Source organism: Apaloderma vittatum, unplaced genomic scaffold (assembly GCF_000703405.1).
Source record: "Apaloderma vittatum isolate BGI_N311 unplaced genomic scaffold, ASM70340v1 scaffold5017, whole genome shotgun sequence".
NCBI classification, from domain to species: domain Eukaryota; kingdom Metazoa; phylum Chordata; class Aves; order Trogoniformes; family Trogonidae; genus Apaloderma; species Apaloderma vittatum.
Genome location: NW_009724463.1, coordinates 91,996 through 107,472, shown reverse-complemented (window position 1 = coordinate 107,472; position 15,477 = coordinate 91,996). Strand labels below are relative to the sequence as shown.

Below are 15,477 nucleotides of genomic sequence, written 5' to 3'. Positions count from 1 at the left end.
AGAGAAGAGGCTATTCCCAAAGGACTGCATTTCTTGAGTCACTATAGATTAAACTCTTTTTGTCAGCAGAGAACCAAGTGACTTAAAATTTCTTTGTTATCTCTCTCTTCAAAAGCAATGCAAAAGCTCACACTGTCTGCTTCTGCAATCAGACTGTGCAGGGAACCTGTCTCTACAGAGGTCACGTATGCATCGACAGTGTACTTTTTGCTGCAGCAAGTCCCAGATTCAGGTGCTCTCTTGTCTCCCCTGCTTTTCTGTACTCTAGGCAACCTCCCTGGAGCTCACGCTTAGCCACAGAGTGGAGAGCTTCTGCCCTTCTTAAGCAGTCTTTGGAGGGAGGCTAAAGCCTGTTCACTCACAAATTTAAGAGACTGTAGGAAATTGGTGAAAAAGAATCATTTCACATCAATGTCCTGTCTAAATTAATATAAATGCATAAGATTTGCAGAGAAAAACTAAGTAAGTACATTTGTTTAGATTAAATACAAGTCAGCATTTTAACAAACAAGCAAACCCTCTGGCTAGCATGTTATTTTTCCGCCTTTCTCTCACGTTTTTGAAATTAGATGTGTTTTGTCCTCAGATCCATAACCTTCAATATATTAACTTGTCCAAATAAGGTATGCACAGCATAATACTGTATCATTGATTTTGATTACATTGCTTATGGCTGCAATCCAGGGAGCCTTGATTCCAGCCACTGCTGTTCTTGGGGGCTCGGAGTCCCTTAAACTGCTGAGAGAATCTCAGTTCTTACATGGATAGTTAAGTTGTTGGTTTTAAACAGATAAACACATCTATCTTATGACATAATTTCGTAAATACAGTGCTGTGTCCATGGCCTATCTCACTTCTATAGGGGCTATGGACTTACGCTGTTGTAAGCTGGAAGAATTTCGTTGTGAATGGGATAGGTTTTATCTGTAAAAACAATTCCCAAACATCCAGCAGAACTACACGAAACATTACATTAACTGAGCTGTTGTACAGACACAGCAAAACTGATACTACTAAGGCACTGTAATTTCTTGAAGTCCTGCAAATTAACAATTGAGTTTACATCACAACAAACGTGACCCAGCAAAACCAGCTTATTAGCAGAAGTAGGCTGCTTGCTAATCCATTGCTAGGTAGACACTACATAAACTTCATGTTACATGACTGTAAAGAAACAGAAACAACACCGAGCATCTTCTCGGGGCCGACCTTCCATGTCCGCAGGTTCACTTTGACAGGAGTATGGAAACATTTGGTTAATGTGATAGAAAATAAGGATGTTCCTAACCTGTATTGCCACAGTCAGAATTAAAATAGGGGCAAAATGAAGAAGATTTTTAATGAATCAAATTTTGGTTTAGCGATCTAAAAGTCATTCTTGCTTTTTGCTTTTACTCTGGGTAGCACGTTGTCCCACTAGCTGATGATGTGCAGATGTTAAAGATGTGTTTTAGTATGGCCATTTTAAATACTCTTTAAAGGAAGTATATCACACAACATATATATGTCAGTCATAGAATCGTTTCGGTTGGAAAAGACCTTCAAGATCATTGAGTCCATACGGAAAAAATGTGTTATAAATAATGGAGACAAATCTTAACGGTGCAGGATGTTTGCTGACGTGGGCAAAAATAAAATTGTATCTGAAGGTGCTATACTCCATGTCCACATCCTCCTGCCCCTGTGTGCGCAATTCAGTAGCTGAATTTTAACTTTGGAGGAGATGTTTTTCAAGTAATCTAGAGCCTCTGGATTTCTGAAAACCAGGCGTTTAGAAATGTGGGATTTTTTCCACACATCCTTCTGGAAAGTGCATTCTTGCTAATTTAAAAAACAGCAGCAGCAGCCGCCGTAAGGAGAGGTGTGAGAGCCCTTTTGTGTCTTTCTCCTTTTCCCCACAGTTTGTCATTTTTGGACTTGAGTAGTGCAGCCTGCTTTTGCCTGACTCCTCAGCGTGCTATTTTTCCTTATGACCAATATTTCCAGAATGACACTACAGAAACCAATACAGCTGGGGTTTGTTTGTTTGTTTGTTTTTTGTAGGGAGGGTCAGGGAATGTAGCGGACAAGGGGAAAGTTCTCCACAACTTCCAGCCTGTTAAGTTTTTCTTGGAGTTCCTCAGGTTTCTTTTAAGTAGAGTTGTCATTGACACTTGCTAAGTTACGACGCCCTAAAGACTCGCAGAGTGAGTTATAATACAAGTTTTCTGTAAATCATGCAAAGGCACATGCATAATGCTTGCAATGCTTCATGCACACACCTACACACCTATGTGCATGTACACAAAACCAATCAAAGCGTACGGTGATGAATGCAATTCCTGTGCAAAGTTCTATTTGAGGTTCTTTGATCGAGAAGCATGTAAATATATGAGCTGGTGTATGGGGAGATGGGAGCATAGGCCCACACCTGTTAAGTAAGTAAGTGGGAAGTAGTGTCATCTAGTGGTTAGCTCAAAGCTAAGTGGGACAGGAGCTGTAATTCAATTTAGAGTAACATAATTTCTGATTCCTGTGTTGCTGTACTGTGCAACTTAAAGGAAAGAATTTTTATTTATTGTATCTCATTGATTCAGATAGAAAATAGGGGTGAGTAAAGCTAACTGGAGAACCATGTGCTGAAATATCAGAAATACATAAGCTCTACTCAGATGCACATCCTCCTTTCAGCCCATCCCGGATGATGTTTCCCCCTCTGATGCAGACTTCTGACCACCCTCTCCCACACAATACAGTTTGAAAACTACTGTGGAAAGATGTTGCCACACTACCATACTGTTGAAATTTAAAGTAACAGGAGTTCACTCAGTTTTCCAAAAAAGAATAGACAAGTGTCTCGACACGTAGCAACTCCTAACTAATTTGATAAAAAAGCTGGTTCTCATTCTTTCCTCTTTGGACAACGTGATTGTTAGAAATTATATCTCCACACAGTCTAAAATACTCTTTGGTATCACCCCTGGATGCATGAAAACATGGACTCAGATGCTTTCAAGTGAAGGAAGTGGTGGTGTTAAGCACATACTTAAAGCTAAGCATGTCATTAATTTCTCTGTAGGTTTGGGGTCTATAATATGAATGGAGTACTGTTACCTGCCTATCTGCTCTTAAATTTTTGTCAAAACACTTAAGGCTGTAATTCTCAGGTATTTCTTTTATAAAAATAACTGAAGAGTGTTAGCATAAAAGCTAACTTACACCTGGATGCGATGTTACTGGTATGATTATTCGCTGTAGAATCTTAATTAGTTCCAGCCATTACAGTTTCATCTATTGAAATGGAAGAAACAAAAATCTACTGAAACAGCTGAATGAAGGGCTACCCATATTAGAAAGGAGCAGTTATAAACAAGACTTTTCCAGCTGCCCTCACTAACAGGCAACTCTAAAATAACAGCGATGCACGTCTAAAGTTTCTGCTACCAAAGCTGATTTCTGACCAGAAGGCTAGAGTATTCTTTTTCATCTATTAAGCCCCAAAAGTGACAGTTCTTCTTCATATCCCTAATATTTCCTTTTCAACTCACTAAGGCCAAAATGTCATCTTTTCTTGTAAAACAAGAAATCAAAGCCAAATGGTTAAAATGCAAAGTTTTGGTTAAACAAACAGTCAGTATTTCAGTGGTTTTATCTGCAGCCTGCAGAGCAACTAAACAAAGCCAAGATATTGTCCATCTCTTTGACAGACAAAGAGCCTCAGAGGTCCAGAATGACATGCCCGGGGCTGGCACGTGAATTAGAGTAATTAAATTAAATAGCAGGAAACATGTTTTCCATATGCCATTGCCTGGCCACACACAAACTGTAACAGTAAATCTTTTATATTACATTGGTCCAGGGAAATGTATAACCATTCAAAAAATGCATGATGCCCACAAAAATAAAGTTAAAGAGAATAAAGCAGCATACTCACCGGGCTCCCTGGCTTTGGTCATTGGCCTGAAACGCCAAACAAGTTCATTTCTTGTTTATTTGTTACTAAAGGTGCAGCTCAAAATGCCCCGAGAAGGTGAACGTTCAGGAAGCGTTACTGGGTTTATACTGGAGGGTAGTGCTGATGCTCCAATTCAGAGGGAAAAAAATAAAACCCTCCTGGTGAAGTTAAGAGAAACATCTTGGGTATCTTACAAACTGAGATCTTAACGTATTTCTGTCAGTCTTTTGCAACAGTCAGGTCCTCCAAATATGTATTAAAACGGAACTTTTCTTTCAGTTCTGTTTACCACAACAGTATGAACTCAAATTTCTTTGTTTTCACGGCCAGCTATCAGAAAAGACAGCATGTTTATCCATGCTATAATACAGCCAGAATTGCTAGTCTGCGGGATCATCTGTTATCCTGGAATTTACTTCTATTAGTGCACTATTAAGATCAGCTAGAACACTTGCTAATCTATTTCTGACTCATCTTTCAGTGTGGTGATGCCAGATAGCTGAGGAGCGGGGCTGGATTTTGGCAGGGGCCAAACTGTGAGACAGTATTTTCCAGCTTCTCATTTTGTGTAGAGTATCCTGGTGGCAGAGTCAGCTGCACGGTTCGAATCTCCTTGCTCTCATCAGGACCAAGCTCTTAGTTCAATGGATGAACTTTTTAATACAGAAGAGAAAAATAAGTACACATTGGTCCTTCTTCACATAAGTTACTGTGTAATTTAAAGGATTCTGCAGGTTGAATGCCATTAACCACAGGGGGATTGTGTCTCTTCTTTCCAACTTAGCAAATCCTCCTCCATTTCTAAACCCCTCACCTGAAAAGTCTTTTTGTTTTTTCTCCTTTTCAATACTTGGCATCCCTATTAAAGCAGAGGAAAGAAAAAATAGAAAATACCAGCACTACATTAACAATAACTTGCATCAAACATTAAGTGCCTTGTCTTGCAACTTCCTAAATTACTAGCTGAAATAATGATGTAGAAGAGCAAGTAGACACAGTAGAGCTGATCCTGATAAGAACACATAAAGAGCTTTCAAACTGATTTTTTTTTCTCTGATGTATACTTAACCCACCCGTCTATATATTAATATTCAGCCTTTTGCAATGACGTTAAATGTGCAGGTGGACGTGACAGCAACAAAGAGAACCAAATACTGACTGCTTTTTATTATTGACCAGCTAAGTTCAAAGTGTCCTTTCAGGCTTAAATGATCCATTTGGTTGTGGCCTCTAGGACCGAATACTGAAAACCAGATCTATGAAAGAAACTGTGTCTGTGGTGACCACCTGCAGCTCACCTTTCCATCAGCACCTTCACAGATGCTGGGCTCCCGTGGGTATGGCATCCCACCAGAGTGAACCCACTGCCTTGTCTCTGCCTCAATGGGCTTTATCCCAACCGATTTCAGAGCCTCACAGCATCAACGTGGTCAGTGGCTGCAGGAACCACTTCCCAATGGAATGGGGAAAAGCTCAGAAGTGCGTGGAAAAGCTGGATCGCTCATGGAGCTGGACCCAGACGGAGCCATGAACGAGCATGGGCTTCAGCACACACCTGAAAGTAGGTGAGTAAAATCCAGCTTCTCAGAGGGATTTTGGAAAATAAGCAGCTTGCTTGATTAGTGCATTATTCACCAACATGGATAAGTAACAGTCCTCATGTTCATTCTCAGTCTCTTGCTGTGGAAAACTGAAATCTAGGCAGAAACTAATGGGAAACTGTGACAAAAGACCTGTTCAAATTTAGGTGAATGGTGAGAACCAAAATGTTCTAGAAAAAAAAGATGTCAAGGGACATACTGTTGAGCTTGGGAGCCTGTGATGCTCTATGGCAAGATGTCAAAATGGATCAAAATAGGTGAGAAATGAGGGAAACCTGATGACAACCTGTCCCTGGTGCAGTCAGGTAGGTGAGCGATGGAGTCGTGCTCTCCGATGTATTGTAACTCTTTGACTTGCATTTTCAGTAGAGAAAGATCTAGGAGATAGAGCTGTAGAAGCAGCTGGTTTCTGCAACTGTTCCTCTGCATACAGGGGTAGGGCATTTCCCAACAGCACTTCTGCCCTGTTCTCTTTCTGGAGCTGTTCAGCAATAGAGATCTGCTTTAAAAATCTGCAAGCTGCCACCTAAAAAGTATCACGGTGCCCTTCTTGATGAGAGCAAAAGGAAAAGGCTAAGAAAAGGCTTGGAGACAGAATGCTCTGTGCTTCACTAGCTGCCTCACAGCAAACCTGAGCAAAACCTTCTTAAGCCCTTGCCGTCGCTGCATTCTCACAGCTGTAATTTTCACAAGACCCTTTGCTGAGGAAATACAGGCAGTATGAGCAGAAAGACCTCCTCGGTCTCCTGAGGATCCAAAGGTCAAGGGCCAGAACATGAGAAGAGACAGATTACGCACTGCTTTCTGCATTAGAGCACCTACGTCCCAGAGGCATTCAGGTTGAGCTGCTCTTCCAGGACATTAAACAACGGAGCTTTATGAAGCTTTAGCCAGCAGTAGACTGAGGCATGCATTTATTCATTCTCCTGTTTTAAGGGAAGGAAGAAAAGGAAAACGTGTGTGTGTGTGTGTCTGACAGAGACAGGCGTTCAGAGGTCAAACCAGAATTCTTCCCAAAACGAAGCGTTTAAAGAAGTAGCTTTCCAAGAACACATAATCCCCCTCAATGACAATAATAATAAAACCCCGTGCTGTCTGACACAGGAAATGATAAATTGCCCAATGGCATGAAAGTAGTATCATCTGACTGTCAAAATGTGAAGTGATAATTACTGGGATCTGGGCTGACAGACTTTTGATTCACGCTAGTTATGTACCCCTGATTAAGTAATTTTGCCTAGTGTTGCCCCAGCAGTCTCCTTAAATTGCCACTTTCTCTGAGAAAAGGGAGCAGTAACAAAAATACTTCTACAATATTGTGCTATATTTTAAGTATCTGAGGGAAGACAAGAAATACAAAAAAAATCTTGGATCAAAAAATAAAAGCAGTATCAACACTATTCTGTGCAGGTATCAGTGAGATAATTTTGCTATGTTTTAATGTCATGCGGTCAGTTCAACAACTCTTAACTATGTGATAAACTAAGCCTTATTGCCTCTGTAACTGAAAGTTTACAATAGGAGACACAAACAAAAATAACAACCTTGGTGATGATAAATAGACTTGATACTTTCTGAAAAAAAACCAAACGGATCATTTTCAAATCTAACTAGGAAGGAATAACTACCTGTAATTATTCTCATTATTATGCACTTTGACACGGAATTGGCATTAAAAAAAAAAGAGAAGTTTTTCTTCCTGTAGCACAAGTTTTAAAGACCACAGTTAGAAACTTGACAGAGATGGACAGGTTTGCAAGAGTAAAGATGAAGAGAAAGCTGGCTCAATACCCAGACCGAGCTGCCTCCCAGGTAGAAGTATGAAAAATTTTCACAAAACAAATACAACTACTCAGCCCTCTGCCCCCTTCGCTCCATCTAGACAGCTTATAGCTCTTACCCCAGAAATCACGGTAGCAGCTTGTGTTACGTAGGGGCTGTAACTGTGTCTACGCACTCACAGATTTGAGGAAGGGCAGAGAGGTACGAGGTTACGCAGCCTATAAAATAAAGGGTAAGTTGAGCTAGTATGCGTAAGACTGCGGTTGCAACCTCATTTAGGAGGGAGGAGAGCTGGTGGAAGGTTTCTTTGGAACTGTTAATTGTTCAAAACTTACATTTCCATTTATCCTACCCTTCACAGCATTTTCCAAGGCTGAACACTTTGTAAGGCGCTACCACCTTGGAAGGCCCAAGTGTGTGGTGAGGTACTTCTGTCAGAGCATCCTCCAGCCAACCTCCCTTACATTTCAGCGCTATGTTCAAGAGTCAATACAGTTACTTCAGGGCAACTACGGAAGGTTAAGTAAACCAAATTCCAGAAAGGCTCCCCGTCCAGATTCAAAACACCTCATTTAATCAGCTAATTAAGGCACTGAATCACTTACAAGTATCTGGTCTGCCAAAATAACTCTAGTGACCAGGGCTCCGCTGGTGTAGTCATCACAGAGCATTCCATGTTTTCCGGTTACGAAGCAAATACACTCTTTAACTCTCAGTTGCTGATGAAATAACCCTTGGGCGTCTCCAGTAGCTGTGTGTGCCCACAGGTAGCTGGGGCAGTTATCCTCTATGGGCTAGATGAGTTATGGGGTGAGAATTAAAATGAGCAACAGGGGTGTGACATTTGAGCTTAGCAAACAGGGTTCAGAAACCAGGACACACCTAACGGCTGCCCCTTCCCAGGCCTCTTTGGGCGTGTGAGAGAGTGAGCATGGCCATGAAAATCAGCTTTTCCGCTGGCTACGCAGTTTGCGCTAATTGCATTTTTGCTTTTAAATTCCAAATTAGGCTGAATTAGGAGCCTAAACCAACCATAAAGGCAAAGCACAAAGTCTACCAAATGCAAAGTACAGCACCTACCAAACAGAGTGGTAAAATCCTACGAAAATCACTGCAATTACTGCTCCAGCACAGAGAAGATAATGTTATCCAGGATACGCTTCTGTTTGCCTGAGCAGCAATTCAGCACATGATGTTCTAAGCTATGATCCTCCACTGTGAAATGAGCTTCAGAAGCCCAGCTACCACCCAGATGATGGGAACTGCATAAGGAAATCAGAACCTAAACAAATAAATGAAAAGCAAGCAAACATTTCTTAAGTGGATAAGTAGGACATGCTGCTACTGGGACAGACTACAATAAGGAAATTAACTCGGCTTAGCTAATTTTGGCTGCAAATTGCGTTCACAAAGGGAGAAATAAGTAAACATTTTTTTTTAAATTGGTCCTTGGGCCAAGTGTTTGTAAATTTATTTATTTTTTACCTCAGAATGCCAGTGAAGATAAAAACAGGGTACAGTTGGCTTAAGTAACATGGAGTTAAGTCTTAGTGATCCTGATGATGATGAAGATGGAATGAAGATAGTGCACAAATGAACTGCTGAATAGAAAGGATGAATGCTGGTAGTGTGCGGAGTGCTCCTGTTTTGCTGAGGTGTTCAGCTTTTAATGCTAAAGGATGGAAAAAAAGCTAATGTAACAGTATCTACATTCCAGTAATGTGTGCCTGTGGAGTATGTAAATATTACGAAGCATTTTTCCCTCATTTATTTGCAATTATTTCTAAAGTGGTAGCTATATTGGCTTTATTTTTGGACAACAGGACAGAAGAAATGTCTATTCTTCCATTAAAAAAATAGTTTCTGGAAAAAGATAAAAGTTTGTGAGTTGTATTAAATGATGATTATTTTCTTCATTATGGGTGCTTTGATGCATAGTAAATAAATAATTTAGAAAAAAAATCTTGGTGTAGCCTCCAAAACAGGAATGCTGTAAATTGAAAACATTTATGGCTGCTGTTCTGATTTTGACATGACTAAAACAAAAGGCACCTCAATAAAATCCCTGTTAAAAAAATTATTTACTTATAGACACAAGATTTTAATTACATAATAAATAGGGTCATCAATATGATGTTATATCATTAATACCACTTTTAAGCTTTCCTAAACCTAAAATCTGACTTTTTATCTAATTTTTTACTGCTGACACATTACTTTGCTGTTGTATTGTGAAAATAATTGAATTTGATTTACAGAAATATTTATTCTTACATATTTATATTGTTGAAAGCATTTTATTTTAGTTAAACTTATACCAGAATCGAAGCTGGTACGTGCCTTTGCAAGTTAAATGAACAGTCAGAAGAGCTAGAAAGCAACAAGTTTTCTGAACTCTTTTGGCAGTAACAATTCATGTACTGTACTAACAGGGATCGTTACGCAGTACAAACTGTTCATCTCTGTAGACCTGGAGCAAAGTTCAAGTAATGTTACAAGGCGTTTGACATCATGGAAGTGCTCAGGTTTTTCTCTAAGGCAGGACTTCACTGCCTCATGCAATTGCTCCAATGGCTGCAGAGTTTGTGGATTCCCTCCTCCCCAACACATTTAGAGTTTTCAAAAGGTCTTGAGGAATATCCAAGAGGTTTCAGGTCTTGAGGAATATCCAAGCTCAGCTTCATATGAGTATCTTTTGGGTTCTGGGCAGGTTTTAGAAATGTGATGGAAATTACTTCAGTTCATCTGAATTTTGGAGCTAAGAAACTGGGATTTCCATTTACCTTTCCTACATGGGACAACGTATGATCACGTGTTCAAGAGACAGATGCCAGGATGGGAATATGAGCATGCATCAATACTCTTCCACATTCACTAAAACTTACAATGGCTGACGTAGGATAAAACAAAGAGACCAAAAAAAGACTTTGTGTAATTATTTTAAGAATAGTGTGACAAAAAACTCACTTCTGAAAGCCTGAATTGTCTCAACAAGGTGGAGCCAACGTATTTGGTTATACAAAGCGAAAGCACAACTAAGGTACCAATTTACACAAAGTCAGATATCTGAAAGGGGATCTTTGAAAAAAAACTTTATTTGAGAAAGGAAGAGACTTATATCAGAAGGCAAAAAAAGGGAACATACAAACAGAATATATTTACAACACAAAACAAGAAATCACCTCTAAGGGTGTAAATTATAATAAATACAGTAGATTTAAAATGTAGAAGACGATAATCAATTAGAAACGTGGCTGTTTAAACCCAGTTTTCCTTTTCACTGGTTCCAGGTAGTTTCTCTATTTTAATTTTATCTAAATTTGAAAGATTCTGAAATTGAAGTCCACTAACGTATTGGGAATTCTCACCTGAATGACATTATAAAAATATCTTTTACCTTTTGTGAATACATGTCTCTGAAGTGGTAGTGTACAAAAGCCCAAATAAAATGTATTTTACAAGATGCACTATCCCTTTTTTTAATTAAGCTGAAGTTAAGATTTAAAAAAAAAAAAGATACAGAATGGGAAAAATATATAATTTAATTTTTATATGCTTCACTTTTTCAATGTCAATGTGATTTTTTTTAATCCAAGATGGAGAAAGATTTCTGTTCAAATATGAAGCATAAAAATCACCTGTGTTTTTCTCAATTAATCTCAGAATGTTCAGGGTTGGAAGGGATCTTGAAAGATCATCTAGTCCAATCCCCCTGCCAGAGCAGGATCACCTAGAGTAGGTCACATACTTTCCTATCTAAGGATGCCTTTCATCGCAACTGCAACTATTTTGTCATTTGTCTGGAGATGTTCTAGGAAAAAGGAGAATGTATCTTTAGAAGTTGCAACATTTTATAAGAGATTTAATAGTATTAGAGCATAATGTAAACAACACATGCTAATAACATATTTTGGAACAATATCTACATTTGGCAAAACAGCTATCTCTTTTTGAAACAGGATACTGCACCTTAAAATACCTCAGCTTTAGAAATATAAATATTTTTAATAGAAAAAAAAAACCTGACAAGAATTCCAGGTCAGTTTGGGATTATCCATATTAAAGGGGATCTTAATACAATGAATCTTTAACTAGCTTAACAAAAGTAAACCTATAAAACAAGGTAAACATATCAAAAGGGAATATGAAGGAAATGTTTCACTGGAAAGCTTCCTTAACAATTTCCCTACTCGCTTTGTTATTTTCTTTGACAATAAATCAATTCATAGAGTGCCTTTAAAAACAGAGGGAGCCCCCCCCCGCCCCCCCCCCCCCGCCCCGCATTCCTCAACACATGAATCACTTGGGCTTCCTGTTTCCATAAGGCATTTCCTGCTCCCCCCCGCCTCCTCCCAAAATCACTTTTCTGCAGGAGAAACAGCGGGGACCTGACAAAGTAGCCACTTAAATAAACAGGCCCTTCCACCGCATCCAGCCTCGCTCTGCCCCATCCCAGGGCGAGGGAAGGGGATCAGCTGCGCCAAGGCGGCGTTTGCTGCGCGGTCGTTATTTTAGGGTTTGCCCAGGAGACCTAGCGGTGAAGGTTACGTGATGCTGTATGATCAGTCTTTATTTAGGGGAGAAAAAAAAAAAAAAAAGCAAGTGACTGGATATCAGATGGTAAGGATAACAGTTCTGTGCTTTTCCTGCAATCTCCTAATAACCGATCAGAACCTAACGCTGCATCTTGCTTCTCGCCAGCGCGTGCGTCTGCTGCATTTAAGGACGTCTCTGCGGACGGTATCATCAAATAAGACAGAATGAAAAATTAACTAAGCAGTGCAAAAAAACTAAAACAATGCGATTTTTAAACAGTGCCTTGCTCTGCCTCTTTACATCCATCTTGTATCCTTCTCTAAATCATACTTTATACACCAGCCTGGGACTGCTGATAGAGCAGTCAGTACCTGTCTACAGGGGAAAAAAAAATACCCTAATGTTAACAGTGTTCAAGACTACAGTATGATACAGTATATACAGACAGCTGAAAGCGTAAGTCAGAGGATTCAAAATCAGAGAAGAATGTTTCATCAATCAGGTCTGGAAACTAATTCCAGCAATGGCTGATCTCAACAAGCTAGGTGATACGAGTTCTCTTTGACTAGAACTAAGCGATGTAATGTAATCCTGAGCTAATATAAAGTCTATCAGCTATTACGCAAAGATTTATGTACAATAGTCACCTACAACAGGTATTTTCGCAGTTAGTGGCCACAAGGATGAGCTTTGCTATGTTTTCAAGTGTGCATACAATGCTTCTGCCTTTGACAGCTTCTTTGAATGGTAAATCAGGATTTGCTAGATCACTGAATCAAAACATAATTGCTTACCAAAGCCTAGAAAATGCATGTGATGCTCAGATAATAACCTTAATTACAAATCCTGGAGCTAAATCTTTGCCTATTACCTGTTGCATAAAAGCAGCTTGCTCCCCAGATTCCATTTGCTGGGTTTGAACATCCTCATCACTGTCCGGTGGCTCCTCTTTGACTTTCACAGCCCCCACCTGCTGTCCTATTCTGTCATCCGCACCGGCGCCGCCGCTGCTCTCGGCCCGAACGCTGGCACTGCTGGATGGGGCTCGCTCTTCCTGCATCGAGTGATCGCCCTGAAGCTCTTCTTCAGCTTCCTCCAGGTGACTGTCGGGCTGCTTGAGCTGCTCAATGGACTTAGAGAGCATCTGCAAAGAGAAAGGGATGGAGGGGACAGTTATTGACTCCTTTCACTGATGCCACGTGCTGAGACAAAACTGACAAAATGAAAACATCCGCAGCAAACCCAAGTGGCTACACGCTGCTAAAATACTCATGTATGGGGACAAAAGAACCAAAGTCCCTAAGCGAAAGGTCACTTGTTATTCTGCAGCAGAAAGTATCATGTATGTACAGGGTGCTACACGGTAACATTAAACTAAAAATAAGGGAGAATAATGAAAATGTTAAACACCTGTAAGACAGTTACAGCTGGTAATCAAGACAAATTAGTCTCCCTTTATACTCTTCAAATGTAGAGATTTATTTAACTGTATTATTACAGTTTGTTTGCCACAACACAAAGTCATAAAAGAATTCTAAGAAATAAGAAAATTCTTAATCTGGTTAATATTTTGCTACAAGCAAATTAGGGAATATTCACAGAAGCTTTTCTATCGCATCAACAAGTATGGAAGCACTAAAAGTTGACAAAGGAGCGGTGACAAAGAGCTGCTGTCAGACACCTGTCCTGTGGCACAAGTTGATTCCAAGCATGTCTGTCTGTAACTGGAAAGACCTCAGCTTTTGCTGTGCACGGCACAGGTATCCCTGTTTTAGCAATAACGAAATAACACAGCTCCCCAGACCACACCGGTTTTACACCATTAACCACTATAAAGCTCTGCTGAGGTGCCAGATGCCCGAGTGCTGCAATCAGTACAGTTCACGTCCTGCTATTTATGATGCGGCAAATGTATTCCAAAATAGTTCAACTGTAATCCAAAAAAGCCAAAACTGACTAAGATCTCCACTCTGTTGAAAGAGGCACAAATCAGCCATGTGAGTAATTATCACTTACTCAACTGGCACACTCAATTTCAAGCAAATACTGATTTGTATCATCGAGGTCAAATATACTGGGAGGGGGAGGAAACACCTTTTACCATTACTTCCACATACATTCCTCTTCCCATCTGCTGCCCCCACAAGCATCAAATCCTTCAAATTGAGTTTTGGTTAGTGCTGTATTAATAGTGCTGTGTTCTGAGTTACGGGGTGGCTTCAGTATAGCTATTTTTGTCACAAACCGTGGACCATCGAGTTTCCTTCTGCTTGCTAATGCATATAGAAAAATGTCACCCTAGCAAAGGACAGAGTCATCTCATAAACTATGATTAAGATTACAGCTGCATTCAGACACTCCCACAAAGTCAACAAGAAGAGCTGAAAGATTGGGTTGTGCAGTTCCAGTTGGTGCGCTGATGCATAAGCCCCACACCTGGGGAGAAACAAGTGCCACAGTGGAAATTTAAAGCTGTCAGTCACAGCAAACCATATTTTTTGGGGTGTAATGGGAGTTTAACAGCTTAGTAAAAAGAAATAGACAAAAAAATCCCTTTTCATTACTACGGTAACTGGCAAAACACAACACGCGTACCCTGCATCCTGCAGGTGGCACGCTCTCAGCTGGGGAATCCTTACTAGTGCAACTAACGCAGTGTCTCCTTCTATTAAGCAGCATCTGGAAAATTTCTGAGATCAAACCCATAAATCTTTTCCAGTTGTTTCTTAGGGGATGATGCTGACCAAGCAGGCACCAAAGCTAACTTTGTGTATTCAGCTTGGGCACGCTCCTCTCCGTCGCTTAGTTAAGCACCTGTGGGTGAGCCCTCTCCCCTCCTCAAGCAAGGGAAGGAAGGCAGCGCTGCCTGCCTGGCTGGCTTGAAACATCTGTGTGACAGACAAACACTCGCAGCCACGAGAGTCACCGATGCTGATCTATCTGTAAACCGTTCCATGTGCCAGTTAGTCGACATCAGGTAGGTTTTTCTGGAGGGGAAGCCGAGAGAAAACTAGCGCATGTCCACAGCAAAGTTAAGACACACATTTAGCTGACCACTGCTCTCTTTTCTTCTATTCTTTTTCACTTTTATGTCAGGCTCTTTCTTATTCACGCCGCTGTACAGCACAGATCTGCTGCTGAGCTTTCTGAGGGAACACGTGAGGGACTGCAGCATACAATCCATACGTGAAACACCTTCAGAGGCTTTTTGCATGTAAGCAGTGGAGCAAGAAGCACACATACAGGGGCTGTGGAGACTAGAGTGGTATTTGCGTGCATTTCAGTCTGCAGTGTTCTAGTTTTGGGGCCAGCTCTCATGCCATGCAAGCCAGCAGATGATTTGCTCCTCACCTCAGCAACAGGAGGAACTAAGTAAATAAAACTTTATAAAATGCTGTGAAGGTCTTTATATATTTTCACAGTAGTTTTTACAAAATGCATACATATTATCACCCCTACTACAAAAAAAAATCTCATTAAAAACATCATTTACACTGTGACCTAACCAAGTCTCAGACAAGGGGCTATGATGCATTATAATCATGTCCTCTCCTATGACGGACCATGATAAAAATGAGTGGAGAGCACAGGATGGATGGGGAAACCTAAAAACCACTCCTGCAG

General features: G+C 40.4%; 1 protein-coding gene across 5 annotated transcripts in view; it reads right to left on the bottom strand.

Annotated features, from left to right (window-relative positions):
- Positions 1 to 12,173: 12,173 nt before the first annotated feature.
- The window catches only part of HDAC9 (histone deacetylase 9), a 95,097-nt gene continuing 91,793 nt past the window's right edge, over positions 12,174 to 15,477 (bottom strand). For all 5 annotated transcript variants that reach the window (XM_009872503.1, XM_009872507.1, XM_009872508.1 and 2 more), the window contains one exon: positions 12,174 to 12,997. In XM_009872503.1, coding sequence (XP_009870805.1) covers positions 12,674 to 12,997 — 324 coding nt within the window. In that variant the 3' untranslated portion in view covers positions 12,174 to 12,673. The remainder of the gene's footprint in view (positions 12,998 to 15,477) is intronic.